Source organism: Lepisosteus oculatus, chromosome 4 (assembly GCF_040954835.1).
Source record: "Lepisosteus oculatus isolate fLepOcu1 chromosome 4, fLepOcu1.hap2, whole genome shotgun sequence".
Classification (NCBI taxonomy): Eukaryota; Metazoa; Chordata; class Actinopteri; order Semionotiformes; family Lepisosteidae; genus Lepisosteus; species Lepisosteus oculatus.
The window spans coordinates 27172327-27194624 of record NC_090699.1 but is presented as its reverse complement, the minus strand read 5'-3'; the positions used below and the strand labels follow the sequence as shown (position 1 = coordinate 27194624).

Here is a 22298-nt window from a genome sequence, read left to right as displayed (position 1 = left end):
AATTAAGTGTGCTTTGCATTACAAACTTAAAAATTTTAAATAAGTGATGTTTTAAATGCCTGTATTAAAAAAATCAAGAGAAATATACTGAAAATAATAAACATGTAGTCTTAAGCATGCAGATTTTTTAAAAATACACCATAGAGCAAATCTCTAACATAATCTGAGGAAAAATTGTTTGCAAGCTTCAAATATACAAAAAAGGGTTAACTTCAAGATGACTTAAATACACTTTGCGAGGAAAGAACTTAAGCAATACAGCATTATAGTAACATTTGTTGGCTATTTGCACTGTATTTCTCTTTCTTGTATTTCTTAGTTACCAGGGATTTTCATCAAATTTCCAAACCAATATACAGCCAGGAATGGAACACAAATGAAATATTTCTGTCCCACACATCCAGTGCAGACTGGCTTTCCACCCTCAGACTGTGAGATCTTTGTTCTTTGGAGCATGTGAGGAATCAGGGCTCAATGTAGATTCGTGCCAGCTGACTCAACTCCAAGATCAGGATTCAGCCTGAATTCCTTACAATCACATCCACATGGGTGAATAAACACATTGACTGATGATGACATGTTTTGTGTGGCAGTTTCACCAGTTCGCAGACAGCACAGGGGGTTAGGGGAACAACCGGGCATTAATGCACATTGTTGTAGTTCAAGCCCTCCACCTACAGAGCAAAGCCATTGGGTGTCAAACTGTTTATCTGGTTGCCATGGAGACCTGTCCTTTCATTACGATGCCAAATGTATAACTCATGCGTGGAATATGTCTCATGCACCAGGGTTGTGAGATCCAACAGTCTCACTTCTGCAACCGGCACTCAGTTCTCAGGCTAGACAGAACTCTTTCACACATTTGGGCTTCTTCTGAGGCCTTACATTGTGTGAAGATCTCTGCTGTTTCACTGGTCATGAGCATCCCAAGTTCTACCTCCTGCCACTAATGGGTGAAACCCTACATTTTATGAACAATCAAACAGCAGCCTGCTTAAAAAGGAAAAAAGAAACGAGCATAAGTCAGATGTCATGAATTAATCAGTTATTCCAAGTAAAGGGTTTTCTTTGGGCTAAAGTCAGACTATAAGAGATATTTCTACACATCCTTTCTCTATTCAGACACAATGTAAATCAAGCAGAAATGTTCCACTGATAAACACCAGACTTGATTTGTATTCACAGAGGTGTTCCAATGGAGGATGAATGAATTAATTCACTTTTTTATAAATGTGTAAAATCAATTTCATTTAAATGTATGGGTAGTAAAATGGCCCAGTTACTGTTTTTCATTGCTGTTCATATTTTATTTCTACTCATTTTCTCTAAGGGAAGGCTGAATCTGTTTTACAAATATGAGCTATCAATGAAAAGCTATGAAAACTGTAATAAGCTATTGATTCTCAACAGTGCAAAGTGTCCAATAACACTTTAACAGCAAGAAAATAAAAGGAGGAGGTTATGCAGAAATACAGTATACTTTTTATATACATATTTGTGCATCTGGACTGAGTGAGTAGAATATAAAAAATACAGGACAGCAGTGAGAAAAATAAAAAACAATCAATTCACATGTATGTCTTTTTTAAAAACGGACACACCTGTAATAGCATTTAGAGAATTACTATTTTTTTATTGGTGGGGGTGTTGTGAGAAAGGACACCAGTGAAAAACCGTCCTTTCTGGAGAATGAAAGTCATCAACTGATGGTCAATCAGAGCTTGGCACCATTTGGCACTAATAATAATAATAATTGCTTACACTTATATAGCGCTTTTTTCTGGACACTCCACTCAAAGCACTTTACAGGTAATGGGGTCTCCCCTCCACCACCAAACTAATGAGTTTTTTTGTCTCTGGCTCGCACTGCGATTCTTGTCCAGCTTTGCAGGGTTGTAGTAATGCAATGGCTTATAAGACCTAAACTAAAAGTTACAGTTTCAGAGTTTCAGTTTCAGCGAAAAGGCATCCCTCCCTCTCCCTGGGGAGATAGAGGGGGATTTGCAGAGATACAGTAATGCTACACAGCCAAGGCCTTCTGCAGTGGAAATCAATGCCTCGTCCTATTTTTTGGAGGGAATATTCACTGTTATTTATCCTAAGAAAACCAGCAGTACGTTTTGTGGCCTTTGATGTGCTGCTCATCAGCTCATGACGAGCTGGTTGGACTGTTGGTCGCCACACTGGACTTTAATATTTTTTTCTCTCATTTTTAAGCCTTTGTATAGATATTTTTTGCGGATGTCCAAAGCTGGAACTAAATCACCAGATAGCTTCTAGTTTAGCAGGAGTGGAGGATGAAGTTAAACGTGTCCTAGGTAGCAGGAATTAAATGGTATCCGGGAGGTATTTCCAGATGTTTATATCCTGCTTTTGCAGCAAGCCAGTTTACTGAAGGATTGTTTGCTCCTGATTCTGCAGCAGCAGTGGTGGTGATACAGTTTTCGTCCCCCAGGGTTAATCACACAAAGACACTCCATCCTTTAACCCAGAAAATCTCTTTAGAGGTTATCAGCAAAGGCACATAACCCAGAGCTCATAACACGTTTTCCTAGGAGCTGTGTGGAGATTTGAGAGCTGGGTGGAGTACTGAACTGTTCCCATCACGTCAGGTGTCAGCCAGCAGAGCAGCTTTCTGGGTCTCTTCCACTGGTGCCCGCTGTGACTGCCCCTTATTAATCCATCCCTGACATAGCGAGGAGGGCGCGATGCGTTTCCTCTCTCACAGCCCCCTGTCTGCACACATTTACATCTCAAAAAGGCAAATAAGTGCCATTAGCTGCCGCACTTTAGTCTCGCTCTCCAGTCATTAACTTGCTTGTGCAGCTCTTAAGAAGTAAAGACAGGGAGAGAGATTGATGATTGCTGCCTCGTCGGAGAGGCCAGGCTCTCCGAGCACACTTCAGGTCAAACACTCCAGCACTCTCAGAGCTGCAGAGGGCACAGCCATCTGGCGGCCTGAGTGACCTTCAAGAGATCGATGGGTGAACCCGCCATTAGCAATAAGGGAGGATGATTGTAGTTCTGAAATGCATTGTTAGAGTATTCATCATGCATTGAGGTAGGAAACACAATCCTGAAAAGCAAGTCTCCTAGGACTGGATGGATTTTAAACAGTGAAGATGAGTCCAGACTGCTGAAACAGTACTGTATGTCTGCCTGCCTTTGGAAATAAATGATTTACTACAACAAGAGTTTTCTGCTTCCTGGGATCCATGATCGACCGAACTGGAGACTGCGGCCCTGAAATCAGGCGACGAATTGCGTTAGGCCGTAGTGCGATGCTGAGCATGCACCAAATCTGGAAGAGCAAAGACATCAGCCTCACAACCAAATGCAAAATGGTCCATGCTATTGTGTTCCCTATATCAATGTATGGGTGTGAAAAAAAGCTGACCGAAAGAGGATGGATGTTTTCGAGCTATGGTGCCGGAGAAGACTGTTACGGATACCATGGACAGCAAGGGTCACCAATAAAGAGGTTCTGGAGTGCATCAAGCCAGAAATTTCGCTTGAGGGAAAGATCACCAGACTCCGGCTCACTTATTTTGGTCACGTGATGCGATCAGATCCATTGGAGAAAGCAATGATGCTTGGAATGGTCAGTGGAACAAGAAGACGAGGCCGCCAAAGAACGCGGTGGCTCGACGCCATCAAAACAGACACTGGCTTAGGCATAGAACAGCTGAAAGAGAAAGTCCAAGACTGGAAAGCGTGGCGAGAGATGGCCTATAGAATCGCCAAGAGTCAGATCCAACTGACCGGATAACATCATCACAGCAAGAGATTTTCCTCATCCATTCTTTTTTTTTTTACATTTCATGATATACTGGAGGGTGGCACAGTAGCGCAGTGGTTCAGCATTGTTGCCTTGCAGCACTGGGGCCCTGAGTTCAGTTCCTGGGGTGCTGTCTGAGTAGAGTTCATTAACTTCTGAGAAAATGGCCCCGGTGCAAGTGTGTGTGTGTTTGTGTCTGTGTGGGCCCTGTGATGAACTAGTGTCCCACGTAGGGTGTATCCTGCCTTGCAACCTGTTGCTTGCCAGGATAGACTCCAGCTCCTCCACAACCCTGTATCAGATAAAGCAGTTAGAAGATGGATGGATGTATCGTATGTAACATATTCTGCCTTACAGCAGTTGCTCCAGTCTAGCCAGCTGTATGAAAGGGAACCAGCTAAATCCAGCAAGTGTACTTATATTCTGTATTCCTTTATTTTAACAAGTATGTAGATTGAGAACAGTTTCCATTTACAACAACTCAGAGATGTATTCACACTGCAGGGCATTTACTGGGGCAATATGAACGAAGTATCTTGCTTAAGGGTGTAAGAATAGCAGTCCACAATGAATTCAAACCTACAGTATGACCCTCTAGGCCGGAACCCAAATCTCTGCTCCACACTGCTGCCTGCAGAAACACATCAGCAGCTTCACAAAATACATTAAATAAACAGTGCCATGGTCTTCTTCAGTTAAACTGACTTTTCTTGTATTGCAAGAATTATATTGAATCATGCCACACTTGTGGTATACAATATCTAGGATGGGGCAGCTGTGTAGTTGTTCAGTGAATTGTTCAAAACAATTCCAACTGTCGAGAGTTCACTGTTATATCATATCTTCTCAAAGCTGTCCTCTGTCAGTACATTTCCTGTCTTGCACCACCTAACAATTCCGATTCTGGACTCCTGGTGCTGCTTCCATGAGAGTGATAACACTGCCATCTAGCGTGTGCTATGTGAATTAGCAAATTATGGAGAAGGTTTCAATTGTACAAAAGTATCCATTTCTGATCAATATAACCAAGACCATGGCTTTTACTGTTATGTATTATGTATTTTTTTTATTTAGACTCCTTTAGTTTACTTGTCTGCAATGGACTGTAACTGTAATGGGAGAACAATGCATACAGGAACACTATTATTTATAAATTTTAAAAACATGTGAGAAAGTACTATGAATAAAATATCTAGTGTTCACTGAGACACCATTGCATAAATTCAATATTTTTTTATATGTGATCTCTTTGGGAAGGGTGTGTTATATACTTTTTTACAATTATTTATTCCAATTATTCCAAGGTTACAATTAGCTTTTCTCCTTTCAGTCTTTTTCAGTACAGTATACCCGTTACTACCTGGAGAGGCATAGACTCCTTTCCTTTGAGCACAATAGTCTGACATTTTGCAATGTCTGTTCCGTTATTTGTTGTTTTAGAACAAAAGCTCAGAAAATCAGAAAATCCTTTTATGGGAGTGATATTCACGGGTGGGTTGTTCTGTAATTTCAGCTAACAACATGAAGGCTTAGGTTGGTGTGGGCTGAAAGACTAACCCTGTATTGCACATATTGTACAATATTGTTCAGTTTAATGGAGTGTGAATCTGTGCAAATTAATCATTCTAAACATCTGCTTTTAGCCCTAGAACAATATTTACAAGATATGCAGGTATTGAGAGAGGATAAAGGGAGCATGGATCCTTTTGTTGTGCAAAAGGAAATTGCATGCATAAATGATTGTTTAAAAAATAACAAAATACAGCTTAGCTGTACATCAACCTATCTTGAGGATACTCAGATCGATAATTTCTCTGGGGAACTTTGTATGCAGAGATGGTACTGGAAGTGATGGTCTTTGCATGTAGGGAGTTATTTTAAAATGTATTTTTATTCACTACCTATGGTACAATCGCCCTTAATGGAAAAAGGCCATTTATTACACCATGGAATAAATGAGTTGCATAAGGAGAGCTGAGCTTTAAAAATGTTCTAGCTCTTGGACTAACAGATTGGTGTGGTGACTTGAGTTACAAAGAAACGTTAGTGAACACTAAATATACTTCAGAGCTACTTATGAAGTGCAGATTGCATTCTTCTCTTGCTTCTCAACGTCCTCAGCGAATGTGTGGTAGTGAGAAGGCTTCATGCCTTTTATGAAAATGTGTGAGGGTATACTTAAGCTCCATTAAAATTTGGCAATTTGCAATCCAAAGAGGGACATGTAATGCTTACTAAGATAGCTTGAAGGAGGGGACGTGAATGTGGATTTGAACATTAATTGCCATGAGCGCACCCCGATTTTTACCGGGAGGTACATTAGGAACAAAAGATGCCACTTTCAAATCCTCTGGATTTACTGGAAGAAGGGATGAGAGCTTTTAAGATTTTTTTAGTTTAGGTTATCAGATTCTTTTTAAAATCATAAAACAACGGATGGTACCATTTTTCTTGCATTCTGGTGTCCGTAGCCTTACCTTTTTCTAATGAAAAAGATTTACTGTATGAGCCTAATGGTAAGAACCTTGTGCACCACCATAAGGGAAATGAAATAAACTAAAATAATCTTTGATTTTGGCTCTACTACTATAATGATTAAAGTTAAAGTAATATCCAACTTAAAACTTTAAAAGATTTTTTAGAAAATGTTTTTAACTTAAAAGATAAGATTGTATTTTTTTGCTGTTTTTGTCACAATTATGGGCTCGCAAACTGTTTGTTATAATATTTTAAGATTCTGAAAAAGTTTCCGTTTTCCTTTTTTCTTTCAAATATAGGTCATCACACAACATCCAGTGCAAAAAAAAATGTAAAGCTAACAAATTTTACAACCATAAAATGATTATGACTTTTTAATTGCTGGAACATAAGATAAAAACATGGAACAGATGCCATTACTTCAAGGAACAGAACAGACTTGAAAGCATTAACACTTGTTCACCCTCAACAACCTTTTGGAGAGCACAAAGTAACCCAAAACCATGCTAACAAATAGGCAGCTGTGCACATCCACATAGATCCGTGTAGTTCCATCTAGTGTAAATAAAAACACTTTTTGACCAGGATATCACAGCACTGACACTCAGACATGACAGCTCTCATCTTAACTCGAATAATTAGCTTGTACAACCTAGATAATGTTTTTATCCCGTTAAAATTTCCCACATTCTACCTTAAATTTTACTGCAATTCCCCAAAGTTCCTTACTCCTTACTTTTGATGTCTGTTGGTAACTTTAAATGCGTCAGATTAACTCAAAAAAGCTTTCAGATAGTACACCCAAATTTAACAAGCTTGACATGCAATTGTATTTCCAAGATACTTGTAGATTTTTTAAAGCAAAATGCAGGAAGTATATCATTACTTGCTTTAATTAAATAAGATGGCAATAAATATTAAATAGCTCAATAAGTGCCATGTTAATTCTCTCTTGTCCCTATCAGAATTACACCTTTGAGACCTCTGTACCAGGACAAAATGGACAGCTTATAAACCCGTCTCTTTCATGTATCCAGATTGAAAATATTCAGTGGAACAAAACAGAACAGCTGTGGAGTGTACTGTAGGTTCCGTTACCACCAATGAATATTTCACATGGTTCTGGTCAAGTTTCATGGAAGATAAAGGAAATGTTTTATGCTTCTTTACAAAAAGTTGCAAAGACGTAGGGAGCAGCAAATTCCTGTTGCTACGTTTACAGTAGAAATTCTAAACAAGTAAATGCCTGTACAGTGGAAATACGTGAATGATCTAAACAACAGTCAACAGTGATCAGTCAGAAGGTTAGAAGGACAGGATGGTCTTCTGGATGATGTCAACACATTCTCTGATCTCATCCTCCTTGATGATAAGGGGAGGGGCAAATCTGATGATGTCACCATGAGTGGGTTTGGCCAGCAGCCCATTGTCTCGTAAGCGCACGCAGACCTTCCAAGCATCATAGTCTGGAAACAACAGGTCCATATAAATATAGTATTATTGGAATAACAAAAACTTATAGCACCCTAGGGAAATCGAACTGGTCTGCTAAAATATGGTCTAATATTTGAAACTGCTTACAGCACAATCCTGCGTAAGAAGGAAAATTAGAGCTATGAATCTCAAGCATTTCCAAAAAATGTTTACTATATTTTTTTACATTTAACTCTAAAAATTCAAATGCAATAAAGATGTCAGCTGTGACTGCATCAGATGAAAGGCCAAGATTAAATGGAACAGTGGGGGTTGCTGGGGTCCATTACACTTCCTGAACCCAACTGCTTTTAACCTGTTGACATTCTTCCATTGCTGCGCAGGCTATGTAGGCAACGCGTTCTCCTTTGATCACTCCCACAGGTATGACCACAATGTACAAAATATGAATTCTCAAACAGGGTGGGTACAGTTTTGCCGGGATTGTCCCTGCATGATAATCAAAATGGCCCATAATCTAACGCAATGCTAGATCAGTGTGCTGCTGTAGAAGTTACAGCTTGTGCAAATCCCCTTCAGAAGATCTGCAGCGAAAGCAGTAAACTCACCCTTTGTTTCCTTGATTACAATGGCATTGAGAAGGCCTTTTCCTCTTACAGTGGTCACAATGTCATTGGGCAGCTTCATGAGCTCAGAACGAAGCAGCATGCCCATCTTTTCAGAGTTCTCCGCAAGCTTCTCCTTTTCCAGAACCTGCACATTGGGTGTAAAAAGTCAAACTCTAAGAGCTGGTGGATTTGGTAAAACTGAAACTAAACTATCAACAAAACTGCAAGATGATTATGCATTTTCCAAAAAAGAACATTCATAGGCCTCAGGAAGCACATATAGCAGCAGACGTCAGAACCTTGTACTGAAAGAAACACACCTCAAGGGAAGCAATAGCCACACGGCAGGCCAGCGGGTTTCCTCCGTAGGTAGATCCATGTTCACCAGGCTTAATGGTCAGCATGACCTCATCATCACACAGGACTGCTGAAACCTGCATTGACATGGTATAAAACTTAGGACTGACAACTGCGGGGGGGGAAAAAAAAGGGACAGTGGACCCTATTTGCTACAGCTCGTTTAAATGGATCAGGCAGAGTTCTATGCTCCTAGCTGGAAATGAGAACCATTAATGTATATTTCCAAATAGCATGCAGGACCATGCCTGCTAAACATGCAATAAAAAAAGCTGTATATTTTCTCATGCGCCAGATCACTTTAGAAAAATGCTTGCTGAAATGTCTGCAGCACAGAACAATAACCAGTTAACTCCGAGTTCCATCATCAGATATGTAAATGCTTGGAACATCTGGTGAAAATACATTTAGCTAAATTCAGTCAGTTGGCTTTAGAGTTGCCACCCAGTCTTTAGGACAGACCACTGCCGAATATGAGAGACTCACGGGATAGACTCCTCCAGACAGCGCTTTTCCCAGCAACACGATGTCAGGACGCACACTTTCGTGATCAACAGCCAGTCGGCGCCCTGTCCGGGCAAGTCCTGTCTGCACCTCGTCAGCAATTAAAAGCACCTACAGCCCAACAATGGAAAGGAAGCTTCAGTATCAAGCCTACGTCTCTTTGCATACATTTACCTCATGACATGAAGAACAAAAACACTTCAGGACCTTACAGACTAGAGTTGGCTGTTATTTCTGTTGAGATGTCATGCAGGTAAAGAAATCATCGACATCTCAGTCATTGGGCAGAGTACAACTATTACTAGCATCCAGAGATCTTTTTTTCCCTTCTTTCCCCCCTGCATCAGGACAGACTCACGTTGTGTTGAGTGCAGAGCTCCCGCACTTTAGTCAGGTACCCCTCGTCAGGAACAATCACCCCGGCCTCCCCCTGAATGGGCTCCACCATGAAAGCTGCCACATTCTGATCCTGAAGAGCTCGCTGCAAAACGGAGACCATCCCCTGTCATTTACCGGCTGTTTATATACCCAACCACTCACTGCAAGAGTCCACTGGCCTTTCGCTTTATTCAAGGCTGGCTTTTCCAGATTACCAAACAAGCAATGCTTGTAAAATGACAAGAGAACAGCAAAAATGGGAATAGAACTTGAAATACGCTCACGGTCTCTACTTTGCAACTTAGGTAGGACTAGCATGAACACCAGTTAGAAGAAGGTCAGCAAGTATCTGACAGACTTCTTGCTGTGGTTGAAAGAGACAATAACCCTAAGTGCTAAACTTACTGGAAAGGCAACAATTCTGAAAGGAAAAAAAAAAAGAGGGAAATAAAACAAATCCCAATCTTCCGCAAGCCAAGCAAAAGCGACACTGCTGTGAAACATCACTCCCACAGCTATGGTATGAATCTTAGTCCGAGCATGAATATCTCCCTTCACCCTGCATGATGAATAAGGCCAGACTACAATCTACTGCCGATTTTGTGTCTGCTGTTGTGATATACACTCGCAATCAATGCTACTTATTTTAACATGACAAGACAGTGTTAATAGAATTTAAAAATGAAACCTACCTCCAGTGCTGGGATGTCATTGTAAGGGACGAGTTCAAAGCCTGGCATGTAAGGACCAAAGCCTTCATAACTGCTAGGATCCGTAGAACTGGAGATAGCTGCTAAGGTACGCCCCCAGAAGTTGCCGACTTTACGAAAAATAAAACAAGACATCAGTCTGATTGCAAAGTTCCTCTAGTCACAAAAAGACCTCTTCACTGCGTTACCCTAGACTGCAAAATGAGTGCATTAAAGATTAACTAAATTTACCGATTATCAAGGATCTAAAAATACTGAAACAGCTGGTATTCTATCTGCAAGGAGCTGCAACGCAACAGACTGTAAGGGAGATTTGGAAGAGAGTGCTCATTTATTCTACCTGATGAAAATCAACCATGAGCAGGAAAAATTACTAAATAGCTCTTGCCATCTGTTGTGATAGCATTGGATCAATTCACAAGTGTGCTGGTGGTGTGAACAAGTCGTTTTTGATGTAATTTTACCATTAAAAATTAAATATAAGTATGTTATGTAGTCTTTACAGTAAAAATCACATTTTCACAGTACACAAATTCTGTATTATAGAGCTTATTATAGAGCTCTCCTTAAAATGTTTCACTAGTTGTCAAAATATGGTCTTCCTCTCACTTCTAACATCTATGTTCTATAGGCTGTATTCTTGAAACATTTCCCAGCATGTTAAACGAGCACCCATTTCTTCTTCAGTAAGGGATACATTTTCAGGATACTAATCTACAAAAAGATGCGAGAGCCTGCTTACTTTAATTCTGAAATGTCAGTAGTTTCTATTTTCTAATTCAAAAAATGGGTGGGGAAATTAGTGTCATGAAAGTTTTAGGAAGACAGCAAGCCTTTTAGAAAGATAAGAAAACTACAGTGTATTAAGGTTTTCAACATACCTGCAAAAATAATCTTTGCTTTATATTTTGGAATGTCCTTCACAGTGTATGCCCACTTTCGAGCCAGTTTGCACGCAGTTTCACCAGCTTCCACACCTTAAAAAAAAAAAATTAAAACGTACATTTATCTGAAAACCATCAAACAGTGCAAAAAACAGACTCTTCCACCATATCCTGTCAAGGGCATAACTCTTCCTTTGCAAGTCTAGATATACATGAGGGCATAGATGAGGCACCAGATCAGTTGCAAGTTCAGCATGTTCACGGAGCCTGTGCACGGGCGACGCATACCTGTGTTCATGGGCAGCACCTTGTTGTATCCAAAGAGCGAGGTGATGTACTCCTCATACTCGCCCAGCACGTCATTGTAGAAGGCCCGGGACGTCAGAGTCAGCTTAGAGGCCTGCGAGTTCAGTGCCGAAATTATCCGAGGGTGGCAATGGCCTTGGTTCACAGCACTGTAAGCACTGAGGAAGTCAAAATACCTTCTTCCTTCCATATCCCAGACATAGATTCCTGAAATGATTTCACATACAAAGAATTTTCACTGTAACTGAACCGAATACACTGGTCTTCAACACGTTTAATAAATGAAGGGAGTACACTCCAAAACACTTATCAGAGCTCTCTATCAGATGAACAATATCTAGCAAAACCTATTTGTTCTTATTGTTTCAAGGTGAATTAGTCCCAACCCCACCCACACTGTTCCCTATCCATAAAGCCACAACATGTCTCAGCTTTGATTTGCTACCCCAGCACCAAGATCATGCAAAGCTGGGGAATTACACTGTCACACCCTCAAATTATTCTACCCTAAACATTTAAAGCAAAAGGGAATTTGAGACTGTCTCACGAGATTTATCTGGTACCAAGAAGCCTCCCGGAAAGGTCAATCCAAAGTCCAAATCCACAAACACTGCTGGCTATCAGATCCTAACATGTCGAGCTCTCTGGCCTTAAGAGTAGGGCACTGAGATGTTGGATGATCCTTTTGCTTTCAGAGAACAATATGGAGGTCAGTCACACTCCAGTGTCCTGCCAGGTACCTCGCATTTCTCTGAAGCAAGAAGTTTTCCAGCAGAGGCCACTGCAGCTGCACATCAGGCCAGCAGCCATATCACCCTGCAACTCACAACTGGCAACCCACTAAAGCAGGTGTGAGCCTGGTCATTAAAAATCCCAGGGTGTTTCTCGAAAAGGGTAGGGGTGTAACCCCGGCGTCCTGGCCAAATTTCCCATTGGCCCTTACCAATCATGGTCTCCTAATAATCCCACTCTATGAATTGGCTTCATTACTCTGATCTCCTCCCCACTGATAGCTGATGTGTGGTGAGCGTTCTGGTGCACTATGGCTGCCGTCCAGGTGGGGCTGCACATTGATGGTGGTGGAGGGGAGTCCCCATTACCTGTAAAGCTCTTTGAGTGGAGTGTCCAGAAAAGTGCTATATAAGTGTAAGTAATTATTATTATTAATAATAATAATTAATTAATAATTAATATCTGCCTGCCAGACTGACAACAGGTAAGACATGGACCTACACCATTATTAGACGTCAAGCAGGAGACCCGCTCTCCAAATGGGCCCGTACCTTCTCCACGCTCCAGGGCAACAGGGAGCGGGTGGTAGTTGTGTGCGCCATATTTCTCCTCGCGGGCGTACACCTCCTCCGAGGATAGAGGGGGATCTGTCCTCTTCTGCTTGGAAGCGGCAGAGGAGACGGGGCGGGAGGCAGCGGACAAGCCCCGGCCCAATTTCGGCCCGGCCCGGCACACACAGCGGCTCAGCTTGGACAGCATCGTTCACCCTCGCCTGGACTGGAGCTCTGCAGCCAGAAGGAGAATAGCACAACTGAAAACAGAACGCAGGCTTTCGTACTCAAAGAAAGGATGAAATCCAAGACAGAAGTGCAGAACCACGTGCTTCACAGCTCCAACATTTCTTTCTTTTAGTGCAACAAAGAAAAAGAACTGCAAGGCCTGTACTGGTGGCCTTTGTATGAAATTTCATCTGGTCAGCAGCAACAAGGACAAACCCTGCACAGTAATTGCAACGTGGCACTTTCTATTCATGTCCTTCACAATAAAGGTGTTGAACACCATCAATCTATAACTCCTAATTAATCACTAACTTAAAAACTTAAGGGTTTAAAGGTTCACTCTTGCATGAGTCCTGCCTCAAACAACGTTCCCTTTCTGTCTGTTGAAAACAAGTGCCCTATGAACTCCTTTCAGCAAAGACGGACATGAACATGCCAGAGCCCACTTTACCATCTGAAACATTGTTTTGCACTCAGTGCCCCCAGACTAATCAGTTCATATCTTTTAACACATGGCCATTTAGTTTATCCCTATGCGTAACTTTCTCATAAACTTATCTGGAACAGCACCTTTCACATGTATTTTAAAGTGTGTTTAGAGAACTGCACACACAGCACTTAATAATGCCTGAAGGACATCTCCTGAGCTCTGCATTATGCTATCAAGTAGTCTCCTAAATGAGAACAAACTTCACTCTGATATCGGTTACATAATATAAAAATACTGACAGTGTCTGTGCTCTTTGATATATCCATTACGTGTTTTTCATTTAATTTGACTATTTCCTTAAAAGTTACATACAAAACAGAATTCAGTGAACATGCCATTTCCACTTCTCCATTCCCAAATCCTACCCCTAGTACGGATACAAACCTCTGGATAAGAAGCTGAAGGGCATCTCCTGAACTGCATGCCAATAACTACAAATACCTTTAACACAAACATTTTGCAATTAAATCAGCAGAGATATGACACGGTATTACCCACAAAACCATCTGAGAACGCTTTTATGCTGTTATTTACATGTTAAATGCTACACAGTCTTTGTTTTTGCCTCCTTTTAAGTTCTTGAGAGCTATAATGAGAGAACCAAGTAACAGCACCGTTAATAGATTTGAAAAATAAAGTACTCAGCCCCATGAACAATTAATATCCACATTTTTAAAGTGTAAGCTTTTAAACTGCACAGAAAATTATTTTTCACACAGCTCAGCTCTAATGGCTTCGAGCCATTACAAAAGTTACAAAAACTGCTTTTGAGTCGGGTAAAATATTGGCAAATCAATTTAAATAAATTTAAGACACACTGTCTAAATAATACCTTTCAAACCAAGATGAGCTCAGTGATTCGAATCAAATAAAATCCGACTCTCTCATGTGGTGAGTTTTCCTGACTGAAAGGTGCACTGGAGATCTTCCCAGGTTTATTATGTCCTGGCCCTGAGCAAAATAAATATTTGATAAGTCACTTTAACCCTGGTTAAGTCTGAACTGAAAGATGATAGGCTGCATCAGCATTGGCCTCCCGTTACACACCCCCAGCAACAGAGAGAGGAAGCTAATTTAAGACGGGGTCAGACAACATGTGAGTGTCACCTCCCACTCAGAACTGGACTTGTCAAACTTAGCAACAATCATTTACCTTTTTCTTTTGTAACATCTTATCCTACCAAGGGAAGGACCTGTATCCATTAACACTGAAAAAACTCATCATAACAGCATGTGGACCCACATATCAGAAATAGGACCTGGGCAGTTACAGACTTTAAAACCCACTGTGGTAATGACTTTGCATACTGTACAGCTCGAACAAGAATTACAAAGAAATTGCTAAAAAGCTGCTACTGCATGCTTCTAAAGTTACGATCCAACTTCCTCATGATGGCAAAAGATCCTAAGATGTTTTAGTGGGATGATCCAGAGTATACAATTCTCCAGGGAATGTCTGCAAAAAATCAAAGGCATTATTTTGGACAAAAAAAACTCTTGATGAATTAGAAATTCATCTACGGCCACAACTCACACTCCTGGTCCCAGAAAGGTACAGCACAGCAGGTTTTATAGAAAACTACGAAAATGGCTAATATTCACTTTAAAACCATGCAAAATCAGGCAGCATGTTCAGAAGCCCCTATACCGTGTGAGGAAAACTAAACAAATCAGAAGTCATTTTAGATACGGATAAATCTGTGAGATAAAGATAAATGTTTTATTTTGTCATCTGCCTCGATCGCTCCATCCGTAACACAAACCTTACAGCAAGAGATCTCATCTTAAAAATCAGGACAAGCTGTTTTCCAGAAAAGAGATTGCAGGTCTTTATTCATTTCATGGTGCTTTCGTAATGAAAGTGAAGTCAGTTCCAGCGCTGAACAACCTAACAGCGCTGCCTTTTCCCAGCACTGAAATGTTTTAAACCGAGTCTGTGTTTGTTTAACGGATAACATTCGGAACGAATATTAATCGTAGCAATGACTAGGCTGAGTTGGCGGCATATTAAGCCCAGAGGTGCTAAAGCCATCAGACTTCCGAGTACTAAGCTGTAGTAAAGGCTGGCACAGCTCGTCATACTATGCAGCTGAGTACGGCCAACTAAAAAGCCAAGCCTCCACGTGTGAATTTGAGAAAGTTAAGATGAATGCATGTGGAGAATACAGTATATAGACGGGTCAGTTTAGAGACATGTAGACAGAACGTTTCAAATCCGAAGACACTTAACGCTGCAAGTGAAGATTTGCCATTTGTTATCTCTATCCGTCGATAGAGAGCTCATCTACCGACGACCTACATCACGGAAAATTACTGCATCAGCAGGCTCTGTAAGCCTCCTACGTCAAATCCGCACATGAAATAAAAACAGAAAACGTATATCATACACTTATAACTGTGAACAAACTGAATACAGCTATTTTTCCCTCTCTTATGTTGCATTTTGGTTATCGGTCAATTCAAACTAAAGCAGTTAAGTAAGGAACTAAAAAATTAATTTGACAGTGGCACTTACTAAATAAGTTCCTGATACCTTGTGTTCGTATATCATCCCATCTGTATTAAATACCTTAATATGCGATAGTGGTCCTGTTGGTTTGTCAAATCCACAATCTGAAGTTATACCACTGACCCGCACCCGTCCAGTTCCGCCAGTTTTTCTAGTCTCACTAAGACGCCGGCTCAGAGATGACGTAAGACGCATTTTTGCGTGATTTAACTGTTTAACCCCTGTTTAAAATAATGTACTTGGCTCGAAAAAATATTGCTAGTATAGTTTTAAGATAGAGAACAAAGCTTACTTAATCACGTAGACCTTTCTCCGTATTTTTATTATTTTTTCTGCAGATGTATACCTAAAAAGGGAAAAGAACCACAGGGGTCTGAGTATACAGTACATGGGGTTAAGTTACACGTGTTACCTACAGAAAATTAATACTTGAGACGTTATTTGCATGGTTCACTGGATTTTCCCATAATTAAGAAAAATCTATATTTATATATTTGAACTGTTTCTTCTTATAGTGATAAGGAGAATGTGTTGTTCTAAAACACAAGGTAAAAGAAAGCACAAGCATTCACGCACGTATTTAGGTGGACGTTAGTAAAGTATGATGCAATATACAAATGTATTGCACAGGCATAGTCTAATTACAGAAACTATCACTGTGTTTGTAGTTCTCAGACTCTCTGACATTAAGAATCTTTCTTCGTAACTTTTCATCAGCTGCTATCATCTTCCCCCCGAGAGCTGTCAAAATAATATTCTCCTTAAGAATATAAAGATTGCGTCTAAACCGAGATAAAGAAATACCCAGACTTTCACAAGTCTTATTATATAAATATTAATCATATATGTTACATTAATATGTATTCGTTGCATAGTATTTTTAAATCTACAACAGTGATTAAAAATAAACTGAGTTATTAGCTCAAGGCTGCGAAAATGAAGCATTTTAAAGTCCACAACATTTTAAAAAATGCGGGCGTGAATAGAGGCTTATTATTGTAGTTGTTTTGCTTTCTTTACTTGTATGTAGAGGTATGATGTAAAATTATTGTACTTACATAAATTATACAGTTGTCTCTGGAGAGGTGTCCCAAGCTCAACAGGCGCTGGTGACGTCACCGAGGTTGTGTACATTAGTGATGCACTTAAAGGGGAAAAGTGTGGTAACACGTAACAGGTGAATGCCGAGTTATTGATCTAATAAGTTATTGATTCGCGCACACTGTTAGCATTTCGAACCCTATGCTGTGCTGTCTTGGCCCTTTTGTTACACAATATTCCCATGAAAAAAATAACATGTAACATCACAAAGATCTTAAACCTGCAGAATATATGCATTGTTATGTTCTAATGCAAATCTATAAATGACCTTGAACTTGCAGAATATATGGATTGTTATGTTCTAATGCAAATCTATTACTAAGTATTCTATATTTTACGGAAATGACTTTTAGTATTCTTCATGGGGTTTTTACATCTTAGTGTATGTTCTGTAATTTTGCATTCATGGGAATGAGATCATCTAGATGGGAAAAATTAGAAGACTACGCATGAGGCTACGCATAAGGACATCTTCAATCTAAACACGTGAAAATTTGATGCGACGCATCAAAGTTAGTTCCTAGAAATTATAGTGTACTTTGTACACCGATTTTGCATTTGAACCTGGAGGTATAGAAGTTACTGTAACTATGGATAGTGCTGATTTCTAAGATATGTTTGCTGTTGGTTCCGTTGTGATGCAATTTTAAGTCTGCTTTGACTGAACAAGGACAACGCCGCATTGTCGGAGCCAGAATAGGAAGATTATACTGCACTGACGAGTAAGCCTCACTGCATGAGTTTAAACTCAGGGTATAATCAACGTGGAAAGTGCATGACATGCACTTGTTACAGTGCACTCTTTTACAACCCTTTCTGAGAGTCATTGGTCACTATTCATTGTACTGAAACTCCATTTTAGCTTTATCATTCATCCACTCTTCTTGTGGACGCAGTATTTTTTATTCTGCTGAACATTGAAAAAGATGGTGAGATCACGTCTACTGAGGTTATCAGAAATGCAAAGCGGATTCCGTACAATTTATAAAAAACAACTTATATATGACGATATTTCAAAAAGACAATATACATTTTTATATAAAACATCAAGAGGGTCTAGGATATAGTTTTGTTGTGGTCGAACCTTTCCAATTGTAGTCGCCAACTGCTGTTTTGATTTCCCTTATCGTCTAGTGAAGAAAGTGACCTCTTGTTGTACTATGGCATCCTAGGTGTTATTTAACGACTACTATGAATAAACAAAGCTCAAAAAGCAAAGGTAAAAAAAAAACTCGTCACATCTTTGACATGAAAGATTCCTTGACACAGGTGTGTATTGTTTATTTACAATAACTCAGTCATTGTTACAGTTTTTCACAAATCCTGTTTGATATGTCAATAGGGTATGTTGATGGTACAACACAAAGACTTTTTCGAGTTCAAATTACAAATCTGTTCAGTACCCTGTTGTCAATCATAAACTCGTTCTTTCTGGGCAATGAGCTCCCTCTTGTGGTGAGAATGGTCTTCACGCGCTCCTTTTCCCCCCTGTTACACGGCTTGTTTTGAGAATATTGTAACGCCGGCGGTGACGTCACCCGCTCTGGTACGCCGGCTTTTACACACGGTGCTTGTCGGCCGTAAGCGTTACAATATATTGACTGTTATACGCAAATACCAAATAAAACCAAGACATATTCTGATGATGATCTGTTGTAGTAGTTTCAATTTCCCCCACGATCTTTAGTCGAGCATCTTTACAATTTAATTGTAAAGACGTTCCATCGTAAGAAAAACTATTACTTCGACAGTTTTCCATATACTCATCTTCTGGCGGTTGGTGGCCTTTAATTTTGATAAATATTTGCGTTTTTCAATTAGAAAGACAGGCGATATAAGCCTTGTGGAAGATGGGGGGGGCATAAGTGCAGTTTCAATTATTTAAGTTACTTCCACTTGTTTTCCATTTAAAAAAAAGTAAAACGATATGACTTAGTCGGATTTCAACACGAGGCTTTCGCTTTATGAAGGTGTTTTTGTAGGCCTATTAAATTCGACATTTTGTAACAATAGGAACAAGGTACTAAATGACGAACCTGCTGAAACGTACTGTATCCGTCAGCAGATTTATTTATTCCTTTCGGAAACAGCATGATTAAATCCCTCCTTGGTCCCGTAGCAGTTGAGGAAAAAAATATACAAGTCCAAACGGTGTAGACTCCATTCAAAGAATACTGTGTAGATTGTATTATTCTAATCCAGTTTGTGACTGTACGATCACAATTACTTCTGCAAATCCCCTAAATATGATTGCAACAGGGAAACTGTGTTATCCGATAGGGGTCAAGAACCACAGTACAATTTTAAAACAATAGTAAGCATGCTTTAGCAAAAAGGTAGTAATTACATCAGAACAATTTCCTTCCAGTCAAGGGTGTTTTCTGCCATTAACGAAAATTTTAAGACTTTAGATCTCATGATTACAGAGCAGCACAAGTGCTTACTTAAGAAACGATTCAATGATAGCGATTTGCGGATCGAAGTAACTCCTAGTATTGGATTTTTTAAGATACACATACAAAAAGTTAGACTTCATTTTCATCAATGTTATATATACATTTATATATCTATGAACAATATATAACATGTCCTGTCCTGACATGCCGACAAGTCCTTGTGTTTTCTTGCAACAGTTTAAAAACGTTTTCATGAATGCGGGGAGTAAAATGTTGGTTGGAGGTATCCAGTGTGTAGAAAGGAATTCAGAAGACCCCCTGTGGACGACAGTGGTACTGCGCCGGCTGCATGGAAAACCACGTTCCCAGGACTAAACGTGTGGAAAGTTTGGAAATTAATCGTACCTGACCCAGAGGGGCCTGGGCTCGAAGTGACCCGGGACAATGAGTTCGTTCCGGGCTGAATTGTGCTGTCAGCCCCTGGGTTTTGCTTCTTCCACTTGGTTCTTCTGTTTTGAAACCAGATTTTGACTTGAGTTTCAGTAAGACTCAGGGACAAAGCGAGGTTAAGGCGCTCACAAACCGACAGGTATCGTGTCGCCCGGAATTTATTCTCTAACGCCACCAGCTGTTCATATGTGAAAGCAGTCCTGGCCCGTCTAGGCTTGGCACAGCCGTGATCAGACCTGCGTCGCTTCTGCTTCGTTTGGTCTACATCGTCGTTGGCCAAACTATCAACATCGTAGCTGTTGATGTCTCTTTCCTCGCTGTGTCGCTCGAGTGAAGTGACGTTTTCTTGTCGTGTTAATGATGTCCGCTCAGAGTCATCTGCCTTGTCACAACCTGCCTGGCCATTCCGGTCCTCTCCACCTGCAAGTAAAAAGCTTCGTTGCATTACATGTAGCGACACAAAATCGCAGGGTTTATTTGCACTATAATTCAAAATAAAAAAAACGATTATGCATAAACGGTAATCTTAGTGCTTTCTACAATAATTTGGATGGGGGGTTGTGCCAGTGTTAGCTAATGCTAATGTTAGCTAAATGCTAATTAAATATTACAATTTTTACTTTCCATTCATTGTATGTGTTTTTCAGAGAATTCGCTACTGTAGCAAACTCATTTAGGTTTAGATCCGTTGACGGACACCACTCTCGTCAACTGGTTACGGATGCTGGGAAGATCAAATCTTCTGCCTCGCCTATCAAGACTGCTCCAGGCTGGGGGGGGACGTTGTGCGCAATGTCTTAAACTAGGACCCAAAAGGCCTGGTCTGAGCTTGTGAAAAATGCTCGTGTACATTTCTGAATAATTGTACGTACCACTGTGCCGACACACAGCGTCTGTCGCACTTCCATAATACAGAAAGTCTCAAATGCTTGGTCTGATAATCGTATTGATTCAAAACAGCACAAAAACATCCACTGAACTTCCTTTGCAGTTTGTTAGATCATCATAATAAATATCTGTGATGGTAATGGTAAAATAATTCAAGACGATTTGGATTAGATGGGGTAGGGGAAAATGGAAAGGGGTCAGTTCAGCGATGGTGGTATAGTAATCCCTGAATTATTTATAAATCAGAAACCGCTCTAAATGTCATGTTGCGGAAAGCAATCCAGACCAAATCCAGCTTCACCATCTACCCCTGACGTGCTAATGGAGTTTCATATTTGGTGGCTGATCGATAAATGTCATCTATTAAAGGTAAGTTTTAATCGAACAATATTTAGGATCAGACATGGATGGGGTCTGAAGTTTGTACCTGCAAGCTGTTCGCAGGAGATATGCAGGAGGCAGTAATGGGATATCGATCAAAGTGAGCGGAGGCATCCTCAATGGGACGATTTAAACAATTACCCGGCCTGACTGTCCCAGTGCCAATCGCACTGAAGGTACTACTGAACGCGAGTTCTTTAAAGGAAATTCTGCAGCAAAAATAGGAAGAAGGTCACGTACGAGCAACCAGCGTTAATACACGAGCATCTTGAAATTGGTCCGATAAATATCAAAGACTGCTAAGTCTAATAAATCGAAACATAACCAAAAGTATTCTTTTCCTGTTCAAACGGTATAATTACTAAGTGTCTTTTTAGTATTTTAAGGGAAAACAATCTTATTTCCTGTTGGGGGCAGAGGGGTTTAAAAAATCATTACTATAATGAGAAATTGACTAATTTCGTAGAGAGGATTGCAAAGAAGCAGGAATTCTTTTTAAAAAACTATGAACGACAATTATGACTTATCACAGTACTATATTCTGTAGTATGGCAACTATTGTTATTTTGATAGTTTTGTGTTGTCCCGTTATTTCTTACCCGAATCCTTGTCTCGAGAAAAGGGGTCTTCATTAGAAATGAACTCTGCGGGTCTTCCCAAACTTTCCCTCTCGGCTGCGTGTGAAAACTTCTCTCCGGGTGAAAAAGAGGTCGGTTTCTTACTGGTGAATTTGTTCGGATCCAGGATGTCTACAATAGAGAACGATATCCTGTGACAGGGTGTCATTGTGACCCCACGGTCCTGGTACTCCAGCATAAGATTGGAACGATACAACTACCCTTTAAAGTCACACTTGCAAGCAACTGTTTACAAAACGTAAACTTTTATCTTCTTTTCAGCGTCTTAGAAAATCTGCCTTCAGAGATGCGCGGGGTGTTTCAAAGCTGTTGGCAGGCTGTCTGCTCTGTCAGCATAGTGTTCCTCTTCTGACACCGCCGTCCAGGAGTGATCAGAGAAAGTGGAGCCTGATCTTTAATCCGCTCCTGTCTCCCAGTGCGCTGCTGGTAAAGGTCGATTTGAAGACGCGGTTTCTGTTGTCCACGTGGTTTGAATCAACCAGCTACTAGCACCCAGT

General features: G+C 40.3%; 2 protein-coding genes across 6 annotated transcripts; both read right to left on the bottom strand.

The window, feature by feature from the left end:
* Positions 1–6601: 6601 nt before the first annotated feature.
* On the bottom strand, positions 6602–19917 carry oat (ornithine aminotransferase). Of its 5 annotated transcripts, XM_069189005.1 has the most exons (11): positions 16008–16117; positions 14271–14389; positions 12721–12954; positions 11420–11644; positions 11129–11224; positions 10230–10357; positions 9518–9640; positions 9142–9270; positions 8619–8732; positions 8299–8443; positions 6602–7722 (listed from the first exon to the last, which is right to left on the bottom strand). In XM_069189005.1, the coding sequence occupies exons 3-11, from the start codon at positions 12926–12928 to the stop codon at positions 7562–7564; spliced, it is 1329 nt and encodes a 442-aa protein (XP_069045106.1). In that variant the 5' UTR covers positions 12929–12954; positions 14271–14389; positions 16008–16117; the 3' UTR covers positions 6602–7561. The 5 variants fall into 5 exon arrangements, with proteins under 5 accessions (XP_069045106.1, XP_069045107.1, XP_015202527.2 ...); XM_069189006.1 differs by lacking the exons at positions 14271–14389; positions 16008–16117 and adding an exon at positions 19850–19917; XM_015347041.2 differs by lacking the exons at positions 14271–14389; positions 16008–16117 and adding an exon at positions 17006–17067.
* Positions 19695–21949, bottom strand: nkx1.2la (NK1 transcription factor related 2-like,a). The gene is made up of 2 exons (XM_006630522.3): positions 21763–21949; positions 19695–20314 (listed from the first exon to the last, which is right to left on the bottom strand). Exons 1-2 carry the CDS (start codon positions 21947–21949, stop codon positions 19695–19697), a joined length of 807 nt encoding a protein of 268 aa, XP_006630585.3.
* Between the last annotated feature and the right edge of the window lie 349 nt (positions 21950–22298).

Bases quoted from the DNA above. Each gene is read 5' to 3' on its own strand.
- oat (XM_069189006.1), bottom strand. From the start codon at position 12,928: ATGCTGTCCAAGCTGAGCCGCTGTGTGTGCCGGGCCGGGCCGAAATTG. The intron at 9,641-10,229 runs GTAGGTTTCATT...TCCGTTTTGCAG, and splicing joins ATGACATCCCAGCACTGGAG to CGAGCTCTTCAGGATCAGAA. The intron at 8,444-8,618 runs GTGTGTTTCTTT...CCCAATGTGCAG, and splicing joins TGGCTATTGCTTCCCTTGAG to GTTCTGGAAAAGGAGAAGCT.
- nkx1.2la (XM_006630522.3), bottom strand. From the start codon at position 21,949: ATGACACCCTGTCACAGGATATCGTTCTCTATTGTAGACATCCTGGAT. The intron at 20,315-21,762 runs GTAAGAAATAAC...TTTTACTTGCAG, and splicing joins TTCTCGAGACAAGGATTCGG to GTGGAGAGGACCGGAATGGC.